This window comes from Corythoichthys intestinalis, chromosome 14 (assembly GCF_030265065.1).
Source record: "Corythoichthys intestinalis isolate RoL2023-P3 chromosome 14, ASM3026506v1, whole genome shotgun sequence".
In the NCBI taxonomy this organism is placed as follows: domain Eukaryota; kingdom Metazoa; phylum Chordata; class Actinopteri; order Syngnathiformes; family Syngnathidae; genus Corythoichthys; species Corythoichthys intestinalis.
In genome coordinates, this window is record NC_080408.1 from 44472877 (window position 1) to 44498547 (window position 25671).

Sequence of the window (25671 nt, forward strand, 5' to 3'; positions counted from 1 at the left end):
GAGATACGGGCTTTGTCACAGAACAAATTAGATTCCTAGGCAGGGGTCGCTTTAAAAATAGATTATGACCGGATTTTTATGACCCTGTCAGTCAAAATGACAGACAACGAAAAGGTCTAGCGCAACCTCTGCATTGCATACCGCTTCAACATTCATTCATTTTAAATTAATATTCTGTCCGAACAAGCTTAACAGAGAATTCACACCGTGCCATCACACATCAAGCAGATGAATATGTAACTTTTTCTCCGCAGTGACAAAAACAGCTGACTGTGGCCCCAGTAGGTAGGCTACATTATGGAACAATGAAATTAACAGTTCACCTGCTGTGGCCTGAACGGAGTCTTACACCTTCCTCCTGGTGCGCATGGACTTGAATTGCGTGTGCGCTTGTGCAGTCCCTGTTTTTTCACCTCTTTTATCAACACCATCGTCGTTTTGGGGCTTTTTGAAGAAACTTCGGACACTCAGTTGCCTTGACATTTTTCAGAGTAAGGCCAACGACGTCATGCATCAAGAGAGACAATAGCTAATTAATATGCGCACTCGCCACCCTGTGGTCTGGGGTGTGAATTGCAACCTGTCAAAATGACAGGTGGACTTCAGTTTTTCCCGACACCGTTTTAAAAAATCGGTCAAAGACGGAAAATATTCGGTTAACGCGACCCCTGATGCAATGTTAAGAGTCTTGTTAGCTGGAATTGCTGTGTCCAGCTGCTGTTGCTCTGCTGCTCTCTGTGAACTCTCTATTCAAGCCGGAACGCGCGCGGCTCTTAAGTGTCTCTGTCACGTGACTGTGTCGTAGCCGCTAACGCGCTCGGCCAAATGGACACACAAGTACGGAAGGTGAATTATGCCAAACAAAGGGTCACCACAATGTCATTATCATCATTTAAAAAATTTAAGTGACGGGTAAAAATAGATTATGACCGGATTCTTATGACCCTGTCAGTCAAAATGACAGACAACGAAAAGGTCTAGCGCAACCTCTGTTTCTAGGTAAAGGACTGTACCACTCTCTTTACCAGTTAATATTGTGTCATACCGTATGGTTATGTTTTGTGGACACATTCTTCCAACCTGTTGGTTGGTAACACATTAAAACAGGTTGTATAACTTTGCATCCATTTCTGCAAAAACATAACTCAGGCTATACAGTATCACTGTATAATGTAAACTCACAAACTACATGCAAAACACTTCTTCTCAACCTAAATGTTTATAGCGCTGCAAACATTTAATGTGTGAGGCCGTGCGTGTGTGGTCCTGTCTTCTCTTAGTGTGAGGTTTGGGGTTGAGGTATTTGTTTGCACGTACTACGTGTGTGTGTATGTCCACCGCATTTGCGTTAAAGAGAACGTACCTTCTTAATCACTGATTTAAATAAAGCAGAATTATTTACAAAAAATAACAATGTTTTGTCCTATTTTGATGGTACGGCACACTAGAACTGGAAAAACTACATATTCTTTGACCTAATGGTTACCTTTGTACCACACTTTTGAGGAATCACTGAACTAATTAATTGAAGAGCAGCTTTTTCTCCAACGCTTTTGTTTCCTGCAGCATGATTCTCTACAGTCAGTTAATATCCTCTCCAGGTCATAATGAGAATAAGCATGAACATAACTTCACGCTCCATTGTGTATGTTAATGTTGTGTCCTCTGGTCTTATGTTGACTACTTTTTGGGTTTAATTTCTTTCTAAGATTGTACATTGTTCATCCGTCCACAGGATGTCGCTATTCTAACTCAGAATCTTAAGTTTTTCTTTGGTATTGCTGTTTGCGCTCGGCTTCCCCTAGTGGCGACTTGCTGTAAGCAGCAGGCAGAAAGAACTTTTTATTTCAGTTGGAAAAGAGGCCTTGAGGTGTTAAGACGTTACACACCTCCTCTGCACCATACATCGTTGGGAACCCTTGACAAAACAAAATCTGTAAGTTTGTACGTTTTAACAGTGGGTTAGATGTAATTTTGGTGTGTCTATTCTGTTATTTTGTTGTTATTTATGTGGCGCGAACCCACACGTTTTTGTGCTAAGCTAAAGTAGCCACTTCATTTCATTTGCTCATAATGGAGCCAGTTTTCTGTTATTTACATAAACATGTTATTGTATAGAACCTTTTATTTTGTGTATAACATTTGTGTTTTATGTATGTTTCAGTTTTACCACACACACACACACGCGCACACGTTCACGCGAAGAAATAAATGAGAGGAAGGAGTTTGGGCCTCCATTTTTCTTTGTTGGTTTAGCTCGCTGCCAAAGTCGAGTAGCCATACGCTCGGCTGAGGGCAGAAGAGTAAAAAGATTTTCAACACATCAAGCACCCAAGATGTCTCAGCAAGAAGTTTCACCACCTATCAGCCAAGTGGTCACCAGGTCGGAGGCCAGTCATTCTCATTCTTCACGCCGGTCCAGAACGAGTCAAGCTGCTGCACAAGCACGAGCAGACGCCGAAGCTGCCTACGCCAGAGCACGGTACGCCAAACGCCAAATCGACATGGAGGTCGAGAAGGCACGCATCGAGGCAACACTACACGCTCTGAAGACGGAAGGTGAAGCAGAAGCAGCGCTCGCCGCAGCTAAAGTTTGGGAGGCGACTTTCGAAGAAGAGGAGCGCGCCAAAGTCGACCTCAGCGAGCAAGGGGTATTTTCCAAGACACCCCCCTCCATCAGGCGTGCACAAGAGTATGTGCATGCTCACTTTGACGACCAGCGTGTCCAAGCAGATGGCACACAAACGCCAAACAATGAGCACCTGGTTAGGCACAATGACTCTCAACAACCAGAAAATAGCCCAAAATCAGCTGGTGCTTTTCCACATGTGCGTCACATCGACATCGCTGACGAAGAGCATCTCCAATCTCATCGTGCGAGAACGGACATCTCACACCAGCCTACACCTTCAGCAACCCCACAAAGTGAACTGTCCAATTTAGCAGCCTATCTAGCACGGCGTGATCTGCTGACATCGGGGTTCAAGGTTTTCGACAACCGGCCAGAGTCCTACCTGTCCTGGAAGTCCATGTTCTGCAACGCGACGGAAGGCCTCAATCTCAAGCCCAGCGAAGAGCTCGACCTTCTCACCAAGTGGCTCGGCGGGGAGTCTCTTCAACACGCTCAGAGGATCAGGGCGGTCCACGTGAGTAATCCACAGGCAGGTCTCCAACGTCTGTGGCAGCGGCTAGACAAGACTTATGGCTCTCCAGAGGTAATTGAATCCTCACTCTTCCAACGGTTGCAGACTTTTCCAAGAATCTCCAACAAAGACACTCACTTACTGCAGGAGCTTGCTGATCTTCTGTTAGAGCTATCGTATGCCAAAAGTGAAAGTTATTTGCCGGGTCTTAGCTTTCTCGACACACCAAGGGGCATAAACCCGATAGTTGAAAAACTCCCATATGGACTCCAGGAGTCATGGGTTACACAAGGTACCAAATACAAAAGGGAAAACGGTGCAGTCTATCCACCTTTTTCGTATTTTGTGCGGTTCGTAAATGACTACGCTGAAATGAGAACAGACCCTAGCTTTATGTTACAGTGTTCAAACGTAATAAATCCAAGGGTTGATAAGACATCAGTAAGACGAGACAAATACAGAGTTCCATTGGCGGTGAATAAAATAGAGATCAGTCCGGCTAAATTGACAGCACTCGATCCAGACAAACAATGTCCTATCCACCAAAAACCACATTCACTCGTCAAATGCAGGGGGTTTAGAATGAAAACACTAGACGAAAGAAAGAACATTCTCAAAGAGCACGCCATTTGTTTTAAATGTTGTGCGTCCACAAATCACAGGGCTCGAGACTGTAAAGCTATTATCCAATGCTCAGAATGTGATAGCGATGCTCATGTGTCTGCCATGCATGTCGGTCCACCTCCATGGACACCTCAAGACTTTAATCCCCCAACCCAGAGTCACGGCGGGGAGTCTGAGGGCCCAAATCCTGTGAACACAGCCAGTTGCACAGAAGTATGTGGGCAAGGCGTAAAAGGAAAATCATGCTCAAAGATCTGTTTAGTTAATGTATATCGCCGAACTTCTCCAGAAAAGAAAAAGAGGGTATATGCCATGTTGGATGATCAGAGCAATTCATCCTTAGCCAGATCTGCGTTTTTTGACATGTTTAATGTGCAAGGTACCATATTCCCATACACCATGAGAACATGTGCAGGTTTATCAGAGACACAAGGTCGTAAAGCTGATGGCTTTGTTGTAGAAGATGTAGATGGTAAGGTCTCCATGATGCTGCCTACAATAACAGAATGTGATCAGATTCCAGATAATAGAGACGAAATTCCCAGCCCTGAGGTAGCAGCAGCTCACCCTCATTTGCGATCAATCGCTTCACAGATTCCTCCTCTCGACCCATCGGCAGACATTCTTCTGCTCCTGGGAAGGGACATCATTCAGGCTCATAAAGTTCGTGGTCAGGTAAATGGGCCAAACAATGCACCTCATGCCCAGCGTCTCGATTTAGGATGGGTTGTCATAGGTGATGTCTGTCTCTCTGGAGCTCATAAACCCACATTGAACTCATTTAAGACGAACGTTCTAAACAGTGGACGTCCCACGTTCCTCAGTCCTTGCGAAAACACAATCGTTATCAAAGAGAAATACACCAAAAACGATCCACTAAACACACAAGCGGAACTAGGACAACATATTTTCCAACAAACAACAAATGACGACAAAGTTGCACTTTCGGCAGAAGATGCGTTGTTCCTAGACATTATGCACAACAACTTTGCTAAAGATGAGGCGAATAACTGGGTAGCTCCACTTCCATTCCGCTCACCTAGGCGGCGCCTACCTGACAATCGGCAGCAGGCCTACAATCGTTTAATGTCGCTCCGCAAAACGCTGAGAAGAAAACCTGAAATGAGAGCGCATTACGCTGAGTTTATGGAGAAAATATTCAGCAAGGGCCATGCCGAACCAGCGCCCGCACTGGCGCCAGATCAAGAGTGCTGGTATCTCCCTAGTTTTGGCGTTTACCACCCGCAAAAGCCAGAAAAAATTAGGGTAGTCTTTGATTCGAGTGCTCAACTTGACAATGTTTCTCTCAATGACGTGCTCCTCAAGGGACCAGATCTTAACAACACTCTCGTAGGAGTTCTGATGCGGTTTAGGTCCGACCCATACGCCGTCATGGCAGATGTGGAGCATATGTTTCACAACTTTGTAGTCCGAGAAGACCACCGTAACTACCTTCGTTTCTTGTGGTTCCAAAATCATGACCTTGATGGAAAAGTGCAAGAATTTAGGATGACTGTCCATGTGTTTGGTAATTGTCCTTCCCCATCAGTCGCCATCTTTGGACTGAAAAGAACAGCCATAGAAGGAGAAATGGAATTTGGCAGTGACGCAAAAGAATTCATTGAACGGCACTTCTATGTAGATGATGGGCTAAAATCATTCTCTTCCATAGAGCAGGCCATTGATGTTCTTAGTAGGGCACAGAAGATGCTGGCTCAGTGTAACATACGCCTGCACAAAATCTCATCCAATTGTCCTCTCATAACAGGAGCCTTTCCAACCGAAGATCGTGCTGTAGGCATGCAAGGTCTTGACATTGGGCAGACTACCCCACCAATGCAGCGCAGTTTGGGCTTAGGATGGGAGCTGTTGACTGACCAATTCAAGTTCCAAGTAAGAGTAAATGAAAGGCCGTTCACAAAAAGGGGAGTTCTGTCAGTTATCAACAGTGTGTTCGACCCACTTGGTTTTGCTATTCCAGTAATCGTAGGGGGTAGAACCATACTCAGAGACATTTCCACAAATGTTTCAGAGTGGGACACTGAACTGCCAAAAGACAAATTAGAACAGTGGCAAAAGTGGAAAAGTTCCCTCGGACACCTACAACATCTTGAAATTCCCAGAATGTACACTTCAATACCGCTGTCTGCAGCCCAAAGAATAGAGATTGACGTTTTTTGTGATGCTTCCACAAAAGCCGTAGGTGCGGTAGCATACCTCAAACTCACAAATGAGGACGGACACAGCGAAGTGGGACTCCTCCTCGGCAAAGCACGTTTAGCTCCTAAACCAGACATCACCATACCCCGACTTGAACTCTGTGCAGCAGTCCTGGCCGTGGAAGTAGCAGAGTTGGTTCTAGAGGAGCTGGATGTCACAGTCGATCAGGTGAATCTTTACACAGACTCAAAGGTAGTGCTTGGGTACATCTCAAACACCAAGAGACGCTTTCACGTTTATGTGCACAACAGAGTCGAACGCATCAGGCGCTTTGCACAAACTCACCAGTGGCATTACGTGCCCACACACTTAAATCCGGCAGACCATGCCACACGAGCGTTGCCCGCTGAGCAGCTCTCCAGCTCCACCTGGCTCAGAGGCCCAGCTTTCCTCTCCAGGTTGGACCAAAGTCAAGTTCGAAGTCAAACCTTCGATCTCATAGACCCAGAGACTGACTGTGAGTTGCGTCCTGAGGTAACAACTTGCACTACCACCCTATCAAAAGGCCAGTTTAATAGTGCCAGATTTGAAAGGTTTTCAAGTTGGAAGGTGCTGCAAAAGGCTATTGCCAAACTCCAACATATAGCTCAATCATTCAAGAACAACTCTGAGGTTTCCTGTCGTGGCTGGCACAACTGCAACAAACATTTAACTGAAAAGTCACTGCAACTAGCCAAGACCACGATCATTCGCACCGTTCAAAGAGAGGTCTTCGCAGAAGATATTGGATGCATTGAAAAAGGCACAGCTCTAAAAAACTCAAGTCCACTCAGCAAACTGAATCCATTTGTTGACACGCAAGGGCTCCTTAAAGTTGGAGGCCGACTAAAGAAAGCACAGTTGTCTGCAGAAGAAACCAATCCCATACTCGTCCCTGGAAAGCATCATCTTGCTCAGCTCATAATAAGACACTTTCACGAAAAATTATGTCACCAGGGAAGGCATTTCACGGAGGGAGCAGTCAGAGCAGGGGGCTTTTGGATTGTGGGAGGAAAAAGAGCAGTAAGCAGTGTGATTTTCAAGTGCATCACATGCCGCAAATTAAGGGGCAGGCAACCTGAACAGATCATGGCTGAGCTACCTGAAGACAGGCTGTCCACGGACCCTCCTTTCACAAATGTAGGCCTTGATGTGTTCGGTCCCTGGTCCGTTACAGTGAGAAAAACGCGTGGTGCTAATGCAGATGCTAAAAGATGGGCAGTCATATTCACCTGCATGAGTACACGTGCAATTCATATTGAAGTGATTGAGTCAATGGACACATCGTCATTCATTAATGCACTGCGTCGTTTCTTTGCCATCCGAGGTGGTGCCAAACTCTTGAGATCTGATTGTGGGACAAATTTTGTGAGTGCCTGCAAAGAGCTCCAAATAGACAAACTAGGCTGTCACAATGACAAAATAGGCACATTCTTGAAAGACAGTGCGTGCAAATGGCAGTTTAATCCTCCACATGCATCCCATATGGCTGGTTCCTGGGAACGCATGATCGGCGTCACCCGAAAAATCCTCAATGCAATGCTCCTTGAACATCCATATGGGAAGCTCACACATGAAGTACTCGTAACATTGTTAGCTGAAGTTACCGCAATTGTAAATGCCCGTCCGCTAACAGCCGTTTCTACAGATCCCGAAAACCCAGTCATTCTTACTCCTGCGATGCTACTCACGCAAAAGGTTGGCACACCACCGATTCCACCAGGGCAGTTTCAGTCCGGTGACCTATTCAAAGCCCAATGGAAGCGCGTGCAGTACTTAGCTAATGTTTTCTGGAGTCGTTGGCAGAAAGAATACATCGCAGGCTTGCAGGTTCGTCGCAAGTGGAAAATAAAAAAGCCGAACCTTCAAATGGGCGACGTTGTTTTAATGAGGGAGTCTCTGGAACATAGGAATAATTGGCCACTCGGACTGATCACAAAATCTTTCCCAAGTGAGGACGGTAATGTCAGAAAAGTTGAGGTTAAGATTTGCCGAAACAGCGAGAATAGGTTTTACATTCGCCCAATTCGTGAAGTTGTGCTTTTGATGTCTAAGGATAGCATGTAAAACGAGTTGTTGTTGTGTATCGTTCATTAGTTAAGAGCTGACATCTTGCAGATGTCAGGCGGGGAGTGTTGTGTCCTCTGGTCTTATGTTGACTACTTTTTGGGTTTAATTTCTTTCTAAGATTGTACATTGTTCATCCGTCCACAGGATGTCGCTATTCTAACTCAGAATCTTAAGTTTTTCTTTGGTATTGCTGTTTGCGCTCGGCTTCCCCTAGTGGCGACTTGCTGTAAGCAGCAGGCAGAAAGAACTTTTTATTTCAGTTGGAAAAGAGGCCTTGAGGTGTTAAGACGTTACACACCTCCTCTGCACCATACATCGTTGGGAACCCTTGACAAAACAAAATCTGTAAGTTTGTACGTTTTAACAGTGGGTTAGATGTAATTTTGGTGTGTCTATTCTGTTATTTTGTTGTTATTTATGTGGCGCGAACCCACACGTTTTTGTGCTAAGCTAAAGTAGCCACTTCATTTCATTTGCTCATAATGGAGCCAGTTTTCTGTTATTTACATAAACATGTTATTGTATAGAACCTTTTATTTTGTGTATAACATTTGTGTTTTATGTATGTTTCAGTTTTACCACACACACACACACGCGCACACGTTCACGCGAAGAAATAAATGAGAGGAAGGAGTTTGGGCCTCCATTTTTCTTTGTTGGTTTAGCTCGCTGCCAAAGTCGAGTAGCCATACGCTCGGCTGAGGGCAGAAGAGTTAATATGGTCCAAGCACAATTGGCCAGGAATTTGGTCTGACCAATTTGCAGGACGTTTATAATTTAGTGACTTTTAGTTGAATGTAATCTGGACTGTTTGACCTTGGTAAACAGCATGAAAGCAATAGGAGAGGAATATATCACAAACATGAGTCTTTGTCATGTAAAAAAGGAAGCGTCAAACATGAAGTTGGTGTTGATTTATGCCATCTGCCATCCCTCCCACCAACGTGACCTAATGATGGGTTCCATTTGAATACATGAAAATTACTATGCTCGCTTATCCAACAATAATATTAAAAAAAAAAAAAAAAAAGATTTAGCGTGACTTTAAGAGAAGGGAGTACATGTATATTTTAGCTTTAAATGTCCCTGTGTATCCTTCTACTAAATGTATATATATTGGCTCACACCCAATACTTTATAGTCAAAGCACACAAGCCTGCGAGATTCTGTGAGACAGAGGGAGGAAAGTAAATGGTTTGTCAGATCTTTTTTTTTTTTTTTTTTTAAATAGTAATTTGCAATGAAGGCTGATTATTGTTTTAGTGGTTTCTGCATCAAGAAGAAAACACTGTGCAAGTATTTGGTTTCAGTGAAGGTAGCAGAGGAAATAAATTACAGCTTAGTGAAGACACTTTTAGGGGCTTTGTAACCCGCTTGTGTTCACTTTCAGTCCCATGTGGCAATATTATCACATGCTGTTGGGAAAGACAGATGCAGTGAGATCAGTACTGTACACACAGCCAATTACTTTCACTGCTGCCTATCAAATTTTATCCTCCGTTGGAGAACAGGAGGGAAGCACCGCACCGCATGAGAGAGTCAACTGATTCTACATATTGTGATCAAATCCAAATCTGCTTTGTTTTCATACTGAATGTGAGTGTGGTAAGTACTGATTTTTACAAGTCGATGGATGAGCTGTAAAGATGGGGGAGGACTTGACGTGAAGGCCTCATGGAAGACAAGCATTCCGTCATATTATTGTTTTCTTATTTAATTCAGAATTATGTAAATAATTTGAAAAAAACAGAAAATTTTGCCTCAAAGACAATCACAGGAATCAATTGGATTAACTCAACCAGTGCTTTGTAGATTGATTTCACTCTAGTATAAACACAGCACACAATACAGGTAGGCCCCCGCGTTACGACGTACCTGACTTACATGATTTGAACTTTACAAGGCTGAAGTCTCGTCTTTTTTTTAAATTTTTTTTTTTTAATAAGTCGCCTAACAGTGTCTTGTCCTCCACCTCTCAGCATTGATGTTTAGTGCAGTATATCATTTGTCATTTAATTTTGTTACTTATTAAATTTTAACAGTTGATCTCTAATTGCTATGCATATCTACACTACATGTGCGGTCCGCTTTCCTTTGTTGCACTCGGAAATGTTTGACGGCCAGCGCTACTTTCTGTTATTTTCGAGCGTTGCTTCCACATTGGGAAGCAGGGGTGAACGCCAGTTAACATTTCAAGAAGGCAATGAAACGGTAAACGGTGCGGGCTCAGAGATGCCCACCTATTAGCTTGCTATTAGCCCGCTAGCTTATTGAGCAGCGTTCGTTTTCACCGATGGACCTGTGTCAATAATAGCTGTCGTTTTCCTTGTTGAAATGCTGAAAATTTGGACCTTATTTCCCTCGGTATTATTGCGCAACCATTGAGGTATGTTTTTGTAAGCAAATATGTCTATTGATTTACCTTGAAGCATTATTGTATGCTCTTTGTTATTATTGAATTTTATTTTCTATTTGTGTGTTCATAATTTGATGGTGACAAAATCTATCTATCCATCCGTCCGTCCGTCCGTCCATCCGTCCATCCATCCATTCATCTATCCAATTTTAATACATGAAAGAAAACGTTTTTGGATAGTTATGTTGAGATTTAGGGGTATTTAGGGGTACTTAAAAGGTTCATTTTGATTTACGCGGCATAGGAATTGAATGCGTTCGTAAACCGGGGATTACTTGTATACTTAACAATAGAAACAAGAACTATATATTGGAATTTTCAGGACAGCATTGTTCAGACGCTATGAAATCAAGGTTTGCATTGGGGTTACTATATTCTCTGACATAATTACACCAAAATGTGTTGTGGCTCTGTGGAGGACTTGCCATCAAACACATCTTCAAACATGCCCACAAACCTCCCATGCAAAGGAAATCCCAAAGGGGAAGATGAAAAGAGGTTTTTTACATCCTATGGTCGTGCAAAGGGACAATAAAGGACTTGGCTGTAATTTAGAAATACTGTCGGGGAATTGTGTCCATCTAAGGCTCATAAAAGGATTAGTTTGTGCCACCTATAATTTTGACTAAATTAGACCAAACACGCATGAATGATGACATTTATATCCTTTGTTAAAATGTTTTAATCTTTAACAGCAGGGTCTTGTCCACCAGTGAGGAAAAATGTCAACACGCGAGTTAATTTCAGCCAGTAGAACCAGTGAAAGAGCACCATCTCATGGAGCTAGAAGGTAACGACCACAGTTTTTAATATCCCCTGTGGGACAATGTGAGATGTTTGAACGGTCCAATAACAAGTTGGGCAAAAAGAACTAAAGACTACAAGAGCCAGTGAGACAAAACGGAGAATGTTAAGTTGTTGGGCTGATGTCATGTCATATATAGTTATAGATTGCACACTATAAATAGTATCTATTTGTAATAAAAGTATCAATAAGACATATTAATGGACAACCTCGTGGAGTGGCTGATTTCAGTGTTTTGTTTGGGATGCATTTTTTTCCACTAGGCTGCCTGCTGCTTTATTTTCATGTGTTGCACAGTGTGACGTGATATCCATCCATCCATCCTCAGTACCACCTCACGTCACAAGAGGCAAGAGGTTTTGATGCTGTTATCACGTAAGTAAATGTTCAAATTAGAGTTGTCTGATAATGACTGTTTAACCGATAACCGATATCTCGATATTGTCCAACTCCAAATAGCCGATACCGATACAAAACCGATACCGTTATGCGGTCGTGGACTTTTATTAACTTATTATTTTTCAATCATTTATTGTTCATTTAATTTTTGTATCATGAATGCAAATGGTCTACTCACATAACAAATCCCAAGCATCTTAGTTTGAAGACATCTAACAGTCATTGAGCATAACTGCTGTGCTTAACTGTGACCACTTGTATGAAGGCAGAAGGCTACTACATTCACTTTGAAGGCAACATGCATATTGGCATTACTTCCTTCACTTTTAGCAAGTTGAAAAGCTATGACACACATACTGTATGTACACTTATGTTCAAAACGACACACATTTTAACAATAAAACACATGACACAAAACAATTGGTGTTCAAACATCCATCTTGTCAGATCAATATGTAAATTTAGTAGAACAAATTAGCCTAATTTGCCTGACAAAAGTCCGCTAGCTTAAATGCTGCGAATGTTAAAACATTTACAATCCTCATAGCAAATCACTTACACATAACTCCACAAATTGCAGCTCTAAATTTAATTACAAATGCATACACATATATTAGCTGAAACAACTTACAGCTTTAAGTGGGCCCAATCATAACGCAGCTATCCTTTATCCAAGTCAGACGTCTGAGTCTGCTCCTCTGTCATACAAGGCGACAGTCCAGCTGGGCCCAACGCTGCCACCAGACGGTACAGTATCCTCCATCATTTAAAAGAAAATGCAAACCCTTTGGACTTTTTGGATAGTCATTTTGAGATTTAGCGGTACTTAAAGGGTTAGTTCCAATTTACGTGGAAATTCAGGTTACGCCGCCAGCGTCGTAACGGAAATCGTTCGTAACCCGGGAATTACCTGTATAAGGAGTTTGTCACTTTTTTACTCGCAATGCCACCTCCGCATAAATCATTTGCCCCATCAAATTAGCACCAGACATGTAAAAACAGTTTGTAGCAAGCCATGAGTGGGTTAGAAAAGTGATTTTATCAAGATGTGACTGGGCGGATGCTCGGTGAAACAGCGCTGCTGCCACTGTGGCGCACATGGACATGCACGTTAACCCAGAGTGTTCGTCCGAAGAGAATAGAGTACAAAAGCATTTTAAATTTACGCTACAAATCCTGTGTAGTCCCTTAAAAAAAAAAAAAAAAAAAAAAATCCTTTAACACACTTTTAAAATAATATAAATACATTTACACTCATAAAATAGATTGCTAGCAAAAGCAAAGGATAACAACATTTTTGAACAAACAGCATTAAAAGAAAATAAATAACAGCTGTAGCAGGCCTGCAAAAAACTACCCATCCTTCGTGATGCCTTATTTGCGCTTCAATGACAGTATGACTCAAACCCCTGACTGTTCTTATGTCCAATTAGTCACTGCGTTTTACTATTACTCCATTTCGTAGGACTGGTACCTCTGCCTCATTTTTTTTTTATTTAGAATTGCACCTTTACCACGCTGATGTTGGCCATTATGGTGGTACTTTAAGAGATAAATATTTTGTAGTTGTTACTTCATGTAAATAGTTCAAGAACATTTTACTCCGTCCTAAGAGACAAAAATATAATGCAAGATTCGTAATTTGTTATCTACTCAGTTTGCTTGTGGGCAAAAGGCATACAAAAACATTAATTCTTTAAAATACCCTTGTTTGTGTGGACATGGCTTTATTATTGAATTGAATGAACATCAATATGCACCCTCCCAACACGTACACATGCACGCACAGCAAGTCACCACATCCTCCTATAGACCCAAGCCAAAGCAATGCAACTGCTACTTCATTGTCAAGCCCCCTGACCCCCCGCCTCCCTTTTCCTTAACCCCCCCGTCAAATCTCTTCCCCAATCCCTACTAGCTGGCCCCTGCTCTTTTCTCCTGGTTACCATGGGGATGGCTAACAAAGCCATCACTTTTACCAATTTCCTCAGAGACAGGTGCTGGCACAATGACTGCTTCCTCACTTGCTGAAAGGGGAAGGGGCAAGAGGGGTGCATGGGAACTCCAGGCGGACACTCTGAGGGCTGTCCAAGTGTCCTCCTCCCCGGGTCCCGCAGAGAAAAAAAAGGCTAATTTGTTGTCCCTGTTTTCCCAGGGAGGGGGGATGAGAGCGAGGCTGACGGGGGGAGCAAGGCAAGGCTATGTGGAAGACGGGCGTCAAAACAAACCGCCCAATATCAGTCTTGCACTCGCTTGTTGCTGCCAAATGGAAGCAAAGCGCTCCTTCATCTCCTCAAGCTTCTTCTTTATCTCATTGCTCATTGGGACAATGGCCAGTCATGGCATCATGACTGTGAGATGTTTCAATTTAGCTTTCAGGAAACAGAGCCCCTGTCCAAACCCCCACCACTCTTGCTGTGAAAGAGGATCTGTTTTGAGTCCCCTTGTTGTTCAAAACTTTCCCTCATAGTGTGTACTTTGACATGTTGCACTTGTAATCGTGAACATGTCTGGATTACAGACAGTTTATGAAGGGAGTATCTTATTTTTCGGACTATAAATCGCACCAGCCCAAAAATATGCAAAGAAAAGGAAAAAAAAAACATACAAGTCGCACCGGAGTATAAGTTGAGTATAAGAAATTTACTTGATAAAATCCAACAAATAGAATAGATTTGTCGCGATTTAAAATAAAAATACTAGAGAACAACATGCAGAATAAGTGTGCAGTATGATAATGTTACATGATGCATGAACAACGAAATGCGAACGTGGCCGGTATGTTAACGTAACATAGCTATTAAGAGTTATTCAGATAAATATAGCAAAAACAACATGCTAACAAGTTTACCAAACCATCAGTGTCACTCAAAAACACCAAAATAACATGTGAAATGATAATAATATGTTAATAATTTAACCCATAAGTCGCTCCAGAGTATAAGTCGCACCCCAAGTCAAACTATGGAAAAACTGCTAAATATAGTCCGAAAAATACGGTAGTAACGATTAAGGCAGCAATAACAGCACAATGGAAAATGAATCAATGTACTTGTTGGAAATGCATTGCCAAAAACTGAGGAATCGCCAAGTATTTGATATGGTCATGTTCCTATTCAGTGAATAAAAGATGAAGAATTTGTATTTTTTTGTTGTTGTCAAGCTATTGTTTTTGAGTGTATTTCACAATGCCAGAAGGGCCACGTGTTGGCTTGACTATAAAGGTATTTATTAGGCCTCTTTGTGAGAAGGCCAGGTACTTTCAATTTGCGTGAACTTGAGTGTGGCTGTCTCTGCGTCTACGTATGTGTGAGCATCTCTCTGTGTGTTGTTTTTCTGGCCAGGTGCCTTTGAAATAGATCTTACAAAAGTTTTTTATTAGTGGATCAAAATTTCAGTGAGCCCTTTACCTGATTCCTATATACAGTACCTATCATATATCAAGCTATCAATCTGTCCAGTCTGCTATTTGTTATCTTCCCATACATCTAGCTGATCTATTGACCCATACATCTACCCCTCGGTCTACCTGTCCATCCATTCATTTGACCTCTTATCCAGTTCAGGGTAGCACTCTGGACTGGTTGCCTATCACAGAGTAGAATTACACTCATATTCATGACGTCACTAGGCGGAAACCCAATCCACCAAACATGAGTGAATCACTACACTATCTGCCATTTTAAGAAATCCAGATGTGAATATCTCAGCTTACTGCATAGTTACGGTCACAGACATCAGCTGACTAGTAGGAACTTTCTCATTTATCAGGGAAATCCACATGAGTCATGCAGTGATCCATATTTAGTAAACCTAACCCATGACACTAGGACCAAGTGTCTCGGAACAGTATAAATCGGCAAGATAACTTATTTACAGTTAATCATAAAGCCTTCCATGATTTCGCTGACTCACATTGGATCCCATCTTGGAGAGCTTTATCATCACTGTCACTGCATGCTGTTGCACAAAGTCATAAATTTACTGGGCTATCCACTTCCTCGATAAGCCAATTTTAGCTTGCTGGGTAAAGGAGAGCAGATTTAGAGCTTGCTACATATTTAGACTTGGAATATACCGTTACCACTGAATCACAAGGCCTGTTATTTTGGATTGCAGACATCAATACCTTTTAAATCACCTTGACAAATTGTTGGCCCTAATTCTTCCACTAGATGTCAGCATAACTCCATTATAGAGGAAATCATGAGTCACCACAGATGTTTTACACTTGACATTGTGATTTGTACAACGGTCACAAAGATTCTTTCTGCGGTCTGCATACACTTGGTCTCAATTGGGTTGTGTGAAGACATTTGTGTGGTTACCCCTTTCCCCATGCAACTAGCTGTACTGTATATGTGTTAGTGCTCAGCACAGTAAGTGCTTCAAGTGATTTTATCCCTTATTTTGTTGATTCCAAAGGATACAGAGAAACAAATCATAGTCAGCAGAATGTTATTTTGGGTGATGTTCACGAAGGTTTTACATAGTTTAAACTCTGGAATATGGATGGCTTTACCCTAAGCTTGTATTGAGACAAGTGCATTACGATTTATTTCTCTTCAGTAGCGTTTCTCCTGGTTGTGGTAAATCCTATATTGCCACATGTGATTTGAAAAATAAATTTTCTATTAAGATTTGCTAAAAACCTTGGGAAAAAAATATTTGTGTCAATTTTTAATTTGTGTTCCACAGTGCAGCAGCAGACTGACTTAATTAAATCCAACAGATGACGCTGTAGTTTGAAAAAAAAAAAAAAAAAAAATCTAAACTTTTTATTTTTTAGGCGCAGTGATTAAAAGCAGAGGTGAATCTGCTGACGTTCACCCTGTTCTTTTTATTCTATCTCACATAGCGGAGCCCCAAGTACCAAGAAACAACCGGGTACTTTGTCCCGGGCCTCAGGACCATTGGGGGCCCCTGAATGACCCTTAATTTATTTTACTTGACATTCACATAGTTCTATTTTATTTAAATCATTGTCTGATTAAATACTAGCATTATGTTCTACTCGATATATACTTACCGTAAAAAATTTAACATATTAGATATTTCAAATATTTTTTTTTTCCTTTTTTTGCACAATTCCCCCCCCTCTGTCTTAGCATAGAATGGTTTGACCCCGCTCTGGCTGGCGCACTCAAGGCTACACTACGTACGTGCCCAGAAGCGGCAAAATAAAACCTGTCATTGTTATAAACTCTAATCATGGCGAGACGTCATAAATCGGGTGCGCACAAAAGAAAAGAAAAAAGAAAAAGAGATGATGACGTTTTTAAAAAGAGGGACAAGATGCTCGTGTTGGCTGTGGACGGTGATGTCGGTAAGTGAACATTAACAACAACCGCTAACACTGAACGTTTATATTCGCGATCACTGTGACCAAAGCCCGATTCGAGTCCGTCTCCGGCCGCTTGTAGCCTATTGAGCTGTGGTACGACAAGACATGCCGCGCCCGTTGAGTCGAGGAGAGAGAAGGTGATGGATATACAGTATGTTAGTCTGTGGGGAGCAGGTGCGTGAGGCTGAACAGACTCAGGTCCGGCGGCTGGATTTATCTTGGGTTTACAACCCAGTGTGTATTATAGCAAACGCTATGTGTTGTTTAGTTGTACTGTTTTGTTGCTTAGCAAGCAAGCATAGCACTCTCAGTTGTATTGTATTGGAGCCCACATGGGACAATAGATGGAAATTGTTTGTTTATATTGTGTCACATCCCATTACTGTCTGTTAAATTTAACTGTCCATCTTAAATTAGATAATTTGAAAATTTACACATTCATTGCTTGCAAAGCATTAAAAGTACTGCATATGTTGTCGTGACAAGACGGTGGCAGGGGTGGGGGGGCCCTATAATGGTCTCTTGTCCCCGGGCCCCCGCAAGTCTGTTGACAGCCCTGCCAAGAAGCCACTGAAAGAACAACTCGCGTGTATGCTGACCGTAGAAAAATGCTTTGGGGCAAACACAGCGTCTTGTCACAAGCCACCATAGTTTTCAATGAAAACTTGAAAGCCGTATTTGGCAGTAGTGTTGGGTACTAATCGTAAAATGCAGTTTTCTTGCTACAAAAATAGGCTTGTAACTGATAATTGCAAATTTCGGTTTAAGTTTACAGTCAAACTAAACATAAAACAAAAAAAAATGGCATGTTGATGTGGAGCAAACATACTGTTTGGCTTTTAGAAGACCATCTTCAGGCAGATGCTAACATTGGCAATGATTAGCATGAAATGAAATTGATATGTGATTGTGCTATTATGATTCAAGCAACAGATATGACAACCGAAATGGTGCAGCAACACCTGTAGTTGACTACTCAAGCAGCGGTGCGGGAAGTGGGGTGCTGAGGGTGCTGCAGCACCCCCTGATGTTGGGAAGGAAAAATGTTTGTTAAATGGTAGATTGTTTTGTCAAAAATAAATCAATAAATTAAACATATTGAAACAATAGTGTCATAGGCGGGGTTTGACTTTTGTGGCTGGAGGGCAAAAATGTTGATGACCCCGAAACGCAGTGTCAGCTATAAAATTAACTTACAAGATATATGCTCAGATATTAGCTTTGCCCATGCTCGTACATACAGGCATCCCACCTGTGTGTGTGTGTGTGTGTGTGTGTGTGTGTGTGTGTGTGTGGGAGGGGGGGGGGTACGTGCGTGTGTGTGGGTGTGTGTGTGTGAACAAGCGCGTTTTTCTGTTTTACCTAGTGGGGAAGTAGACTGGATATTCCAGCCAGGAACATTTATAATAATAATAATATGTTGAAAATGAGCATTTTTTTTTTTTTTTGTTTCTCATCATTTTTTTGGGGAATTCCAAATCAGGTGTCTTAGGACAACTCTGCTTTTGGCCAAGATTGTCGTCCATTGAATATGGTACTCCTGGTGGTGGCTCTGTTGTACGATTAATGTCTTTAGAGGAGCAAACTGAAATTCCACTCACCATTTTGGCGGTGCTCTCCGGTGTTTCATGGTCCACATCTTCAATCCTTGGTTCTCGCTCAGCAGTTGTTGTTGCTCTTGAAAGCTTAAGTTTGAAAAAAAAAAAACGAATCTCCATCTTGCCTCTCTCTAAGGTGCTAGTCATATGATCTATTTGAAAAATAATTTTGATCCATTATAAAAATAATTTTTTTTGTTCATTTCATTCATTTTTGTTGTTTGTTTGATTGCTTTACAGCTTTTATAGACAACATTTTACTGGCAAAGTCTTAATTTTAAATTCATATATTGGAAAGTCAATTACATGCAATGACATTTTCGGCCACCAGGGGGCGGCTAGGCCCCGTGTCCCCTTAATCTCCGCATATGAATAGTATATTTAATTTTGGGGACTAAATAAATATGTTGAAAAAGTTTTTTGTCTTAATAACATGGGCACCACCTGACACCTTGCCTGCTACCAGGTCACATTGGCTAAGGGGCTCTTGGAACGGAAAAGTTAACTGTTGACAGAGGTTAACAGAGGGTTAACATGGCACAAAAACAAATTGGTAATTTTTTTCTTTACAAAAACAGCGAACATTTCTAAAATTCAATTCGAGGTCAAAAATGAAGATGATTATGATAGTTTATAATAGTGCCCAGCGAGGCTTGGGTGAACTGGGGTCAGGGCTTAATTTCTCACAAATATGAACCTAACTAATTGATAGGCCAAATGATCATTGCAAAATAAATCTGTATTGACTTATACTAACTTTAATGTGTATTGGTTCAGGTGATACACTATTCGATTCAAACCTTTTTCAAAAACTACCAAAGAAACATTTTGAAAACTTACAGAATAAATGTCTGAATATTCTTAGCAAATTCAAATTGCAACATATTAACATAACTTCACGTATATTAATATAGACAACAAATACAAAGTTGTTTATAATCTCTGAACTATCCAGGAAGGCGAAAAATAAACATTTTCTTAAGGCCACTCAAAATTTGTTGAAATAAATAAATACATTAAATATAACTGGAAAAAAAACAACTTCTTCATCAGGGTATAACAAAAATGAACAAAATGGCCTTCCTTCAGGTAAAACACGACTGCTTTCGTCCACAAGCACAACCAAACTCAACAAAAAATTAAAAACTTTTTACCTCAATTATGATTAATGTATGATTCTCTGAAAAAAAAAAATGTCTGTATAGGCTGCCAAAAAATACTGTTTTCTAAATAAACTAATGTAGAAAATAAATATATTTGAAATAAATGCAAGTCAACAGCCAGTCACACGTGCTATTGAGGGGAAAAATGGACCTGCACATTTAGCAAGTGAAAAGGGGTAAATGTCTAAATGTAATGAAAACAATTCACTTAATAATTGTAGGGTCAATTCTATCCTTACAACATATGAGATGACAATCTAATTGACCTATATAACTGAAGTCATTATAGAATGCAAATAAGGGTGCTTAAAAGTAGGAAGGGACAATTTGAGCATCCTGAAAAGTTGCTAGTTTTATGTCCATACCGTCCCTATGCAAACCTACGCCCTTTCCCAACGCACACTGTAGGTGAACTAGAACGCTGTTTTTGTAGTAGCCTAGTTGTAGTACGTAAACTATTCACCATGTGTGTGTACTGCCATTGTGTACGCCTTGTATGGAGAAAACAGCGGGCATGACAAATTTGGACTGAAAAGGCTGCAGCAAATGTACATTGAATTGAATATGGAAGTGTGAAAACATGGTTAAACTATTTCAATTATATTTCATTATATAATAATAATATATATTTGTATGTTTTTATAGTTAGTAGAGTTGATGGAAGAACAGGAACTCATATAGTCAAACTGAAGACCTTGTCTTGCAAAATTGAAAACCTTTAGTGCACACTTGACCCTACAGAGGGATGCACTGAAGCAGACAGACTGTGTGAAGCTGAACTATTTTAGAGAGGGATTAACTAACTACAGACATGTACATGCACACACACAAGCACACACACTTTTTGGGAAATGAGCCTTTATCCCTGCTGTTGAGTTTTGGCTGACTGCAATATTAAACACATCTAAAATATATTTGGCAGATGTGCTATTTATCCTATGGTTGAGTCGTCTAAATACATTTACAGCTTTAATCCCCGGTCATTCCCACGTGTGATGTAATCACTGATACTCCAAGTCTGCCTCCGGCCCTTTTTATTGTTGATTTGTGCGTCAGTTTTGTTCCTTCTCCTCCTTTAATCTATTCCTATCCAGTGTCAATGTTCTACTTATGAATCATTCTATTCTGATGAAAAGCACTGCATGCCAGTTTGTCTCAGCTATAATCACGCAACTGTATAACAGACAAGAGGATAAGGGGCGCCATTTATAAAAAGTAATGTCTTCAGGGTCAAGCGTAAAGAACCAACGGATACATGGATATTAAAAAAAAATGATGTGGAGCAGTGGAGGGGTGGAATGACATTTGTGAAGACATCTTGTTAGAGAACATAATTGAAGAAATTTTGTTGGGTAATTTATCACAGGCTATAAAATTACATTTAATGTGAACTATAGTTGACCTTGACTCACAAGTTTAATTTGTTTCAATGCCATCAAACTTTTTCAGCTCCTCAAAAAACTACAAGGAAAACTAATGTTTTATAAAACATACCGTGGTAAATTAAATTACACCATGATAATTCAATTGCCATTGTGTTTCTCCTTCTGGAGTGAACACTTTAATTGGGGCTTTATTATACACAGATAATCTGAAAATACATTAGTGCTATGCTAGTTTATACAGTTTATAGATAAATACTGTAGCTAGATAGATTAATTTAGGTGTAGTGGTGGTAAGATATTGATGTTTACTCAACTACATTTTGTGAGCACTTACTTGGAATTGCTATTATAGAGTAAGGGTAACACAAATGACTGTTCACCTCTGCACCATCAGGAAACAGAAGCCGCTTCTACAGCAACAAATGAACAGGATGTTTTTTATCAGGAAATTTCAGCAAATGTCACAGCGTTGTGGTTTATATAATTTTTTTTACCTGCGGTTTTTCTTTGATTTCCTACTTATGTCTTTTGGTGTTGAATATTCATTTTTTCCACTGTAACAATGAATCCAAATTAAGCATACTGTATGTAACTGACGTTATTTTTGTATGATGCATCTTTGATTAACAGTGAATGTGGTGTTTTGTTCTTTCGGAGGTAGTATTTCTGCCAAAAATCTACACGTGCACACACAAATAAATGTACACACACACATTTTCAGTTGATTCCATTACCTGGCTTTGCTCCAGTGTGCCCTCTCATCTATTATCAAGTGAATGTTGCGTGGTAGGAGAAATAATATCAGTGCAAAGACTTTGTATCTTGTACAGTGTAATGCCCAAACAAAAACCAACATTTTTAAGCCAGTAGGGAGCAGCTCTAAAAATGAATTATAGAATACATTTGTTCCAAATCCAAGGTTGGATTACATTTGCTTGCAATATATTTTTTAGTGGATTAAGTCAGAGAGGCTGCAATGCTCTCATGCTTATCTTAGCCTACATCCTCTTCATGTGGACTGCTCTTTCCTCTAAACTGTGATTATATAATACAGCACGCTGTAATTTTGTCAGATGCTTGTGTACAATAGCTTTTACAGTCCCAACGTGGGAGGGTTACAACTGCCAGTGTGTTAGAAGTATGTCAGTCCAAAAGTACTGACCTTACAAGCTACCATCTGCTGTCGTCTTCTCTTTCCAAATTGATTTGTTTTTACCATATATGAGGGGGTGATGTTCAGTGAGGTCTAAAATCAACACTAAGGCACACGCTATTCTAACTAAATACACTGTAGATCCAGTGGCGTTCCTAGCCGACATGGTGCCCTGGCCAACAAGACGCCCCCCCCCCCCCCCAAAAAAAAAAAAAAAAAAAACCACAACCCAACAACCAATACACAGTATTTCGTAAGAATTAATGTTGCACCGATACCGATACCAGTATCTGCGGGGAGGCCGATCCGTCACTAAAATGGAAAATGGTGGGATCGGTATCAGCAAGTACCAACAAATAGAGCCCCAATACCATATAGCAGTATCACTCGAATGCAGCCTTCTTTCGCCTGACACTCACTACACTCTATGTCGTGTGATCACACGTGATCAATTTGCATGCTAAGCAGCTCTCACTATTGGCCTGCTCCAGACCAATGAGAGCGGGCCAATAGCCGCTCTTAACCAATGCCGGGGCAGCTTTTTTATATGAAAGAAAAACAAACCAGGAGAAGAAAATGTCAAATGTCTGGGAATATTTAAGCATAGAAACCCCGTCTAGTACAATGGCTGCATGCAAAATTTGAGGCCTGAAAGTTTCGAAAGGTGGAGTTGAATCGGCCAGTTTCAAGACCTCAAACCTGATAAAACATTTGAAGGCGAAATGTGAACAAACACAAAGAGTTTGAGGCAATCTTACCAAGAGAAAGGGGGCTGGACCGCAGCAACAAACCCTGGTTAGTTCACTTTGTGTACTTTACTTTTATTGTCTTTTACTGAAAGAAATGCCGCAGTAAATTGAGACCTGTTTCAAAAGTGCGTCAGAAGTAAGCAAATCAAGCTAAGCTAAGTGGCTAAGTTGTGTGTGTGTGTGTGTCAGAGAGAGGGACTCACTCGTACACTGCTTGCATTTGTGCGTTGCTATAAAGATGGAGATATGTTGCTGCTGGTGCACAGGGAGGGAGGCTGATTTTATGGTGACAAATTAATTAATACCAGTTGGGGTCGGGTTAGGCCCTAACCTGACCGTGTCATGAACCGCCAATGTGTAGACTCCGAGAACTGGACTACAGAATAAAGGATTCTGCTTATACTTGCCTTTTCTGCTGTAATTAATTTACACTCTGTTTGTTATCGCAGGATGTGGCTGAAGTTTTGTAGAATTGCAAATTATAACACCTGTTTTAGAGGAATAGGAGTACTGTTTAAACTTTCAAAGCATTTTGGGGTAGAAAATGTTTAGGAGTTGCGTGATGGTTAATGTACTATCATCATCCAAGTCTCAATCCTGTTCATCTAGGCTGCGTTTCGCAGTTTAAATGAGCCCTCGCTCACTTGCCCTAGCCACCGCCCCCGGGGGAATCCCCGTCGCCATCTTAAGGGCCGTTCCAATTCCCAAAACAGCGAAGTGAACTTGGTGAGATGGACCCTCAGAGGGCTCAGTGATCGAGTGAAAAACGATGGTCACTCTGGAGCTCCCTGTATCTCACAATGCATTGCAGTGGTAGACGGAAAGTATGTCCATGCGGTGGTGATAATGAAGCTCAAATACCGTTGGCTGCTGTCTATTTACCACCAAAGAAGAAGAAAGTGAATGGAGGAGCCAGCACGGTGTTTGAATGTGATACCAAACTGCCTTTGGAATTGTAAAATTTATCATTGTTGTTAATAAATTAAAAAAAAAAAAAAAAAAAAATAGACTGTATGTGGCAGTTATGGCAGGACGTATGGAATAACAGGAGTGCCAAAATAAAATAAAAAATAAACAAATAAACATAAAGAGAAATAAATGAATAAAGACTAAAGTTACTTTTTTATTGACTTTCACTTTTGCAAGTAAAGAAAAGGAAAAAACAATGACAATTTTTGTCATTGCTGTTTCTATTTCTATTTTGCTTTTAACGAAAGGAATAGTCTGTCAATCAAATGGCGTTGGGAGGGACTGAACTTAAATTTCAAATAGGTTAAATGTATTTGTACAACAAATCTGTTTACAGATTGTAAGGTATAGACAAATATATCAATAAATAATGAAATGCCCAAATAAAATTTGATCCAAAACTTATAATTCTGATAATTCCCAGGTACCAACGTATTGTCGTCAAGCGCGGAATACTTCTCCGGTTTATTGACATGAGTAGCAGTATATGTTGTGCAATGTGCAATAATGGTGCCACCAGGGGGTGGCGAGGCCTGGCCACGGCTCCCCCTAATGAATTTGTTGGCTACCCAACTAGTCACCCCACTCGCCAGTATAATGTCAGATTGTAGTAGCTGCGGAACTCAAAATTTTGACTGGACTATTATGGACTATGTACATTAACACAATATAAAAGTATACAATAAACAATATAACACCATCAACAAAAGTATATCAGAAGGTGTGTCTTGAAGTCTGACAATTTTCTACTGGCCTGTTTAATACTACAACATGGTAAAAACCTGAAATTATGGCTTTTATTTTTTGGTGTGCCACCCCAAGGTTTTAAGTGGCCCCATTTGGCCACCCCATGAAGAATTTCTGGAGGCGCTACTGATTTGAAATAGGCAGTATAGCGCTACTCCAACACCTTGTGGTTGTTCCATGATTTTCTTGCCTGTGAGTGAACGAGTGCAGGTGTGTTCCATTTACGTCTTTCGCTCCCCTCCGCCCACTTTCCCTCCACCCTCCAAGTGGCCTCAGTGGGACGTCATAGCAAGTGCTCAGGGCAAGTGAGCGAGGGCAACTCAAACCGTGATTGGAACGCAGCCCTAGTATGTATACAATCCTAAAATCATGTTACATAAATGACACATTACTGCTTTTTCAGACTCATGGATTCTCCCATATGCGAATTTGCATGAATTGAATTTGCATTCATCCATTGTGAGAGTTATTGAATAAAAATTATTTTTCATTAGTCAATTTTTTCAAAATATCCAGTACTTGCTATAGTTAAAACAAGAAATCATGTATCATGTAAAGTTGATTCGTTTTTTTTTTTTTTTTTTTTCCAGTTTTATTTTGTCTCATACATCAACTCATTTCATCTATATGTACTTTTACAATTATCAAGAAAATAAAAAAAATGTACAGGATATTTACCTTTTTATGAACAAAGTCCACAGTCTACTGTAAGTATGATATAAATTCATGCACTCTAATTCAGACGTCACATAGCCACGGTGGCTGACAAGGCAGGATGTTAAAAGGTCATATTGTGAGGCTCTGTGACGTGTGCGCTCTGGCTCCACGTCAATGTCATTCTCTCTTTCTTCAGCACGATGTGGTGTCTGGCACTTCATTTTGGTAATGGATTAGTTTTCAAGAATTT

The 25671-nt window shown here is 40.8% G+C and overlaps 1 protein-coding gene across 1 annotated transcript; it reads left to right on the top strand.

The window, feature by feature from the left end:
* The first annotated feature begins 1721 nt into the window (after positions 1–1721).
* LOC130929410 (uncharacterized) lies at positions 1722–25073 on the top strand. Its single transcript, XM_057856516.1, has 6 exons — positions 1722–1936; positions 2165–4200; positions 4738–5211; positions 5965–6155; positions 6342–6461; positions 24975–25073. The coding sequence occupies exons 2-6, from the start codon at positions 2337–2339 to the stop codon at positions 25071–25073; spliced, it is 2748 nt and encodes a 915-aa protein (XP_057712499.1). The 5' UTR covers positions 1722–1936; positions 2165–2336.
* The last annotated feature ends 598 nt before the right edge of the window (positions 25074–25671 follow it).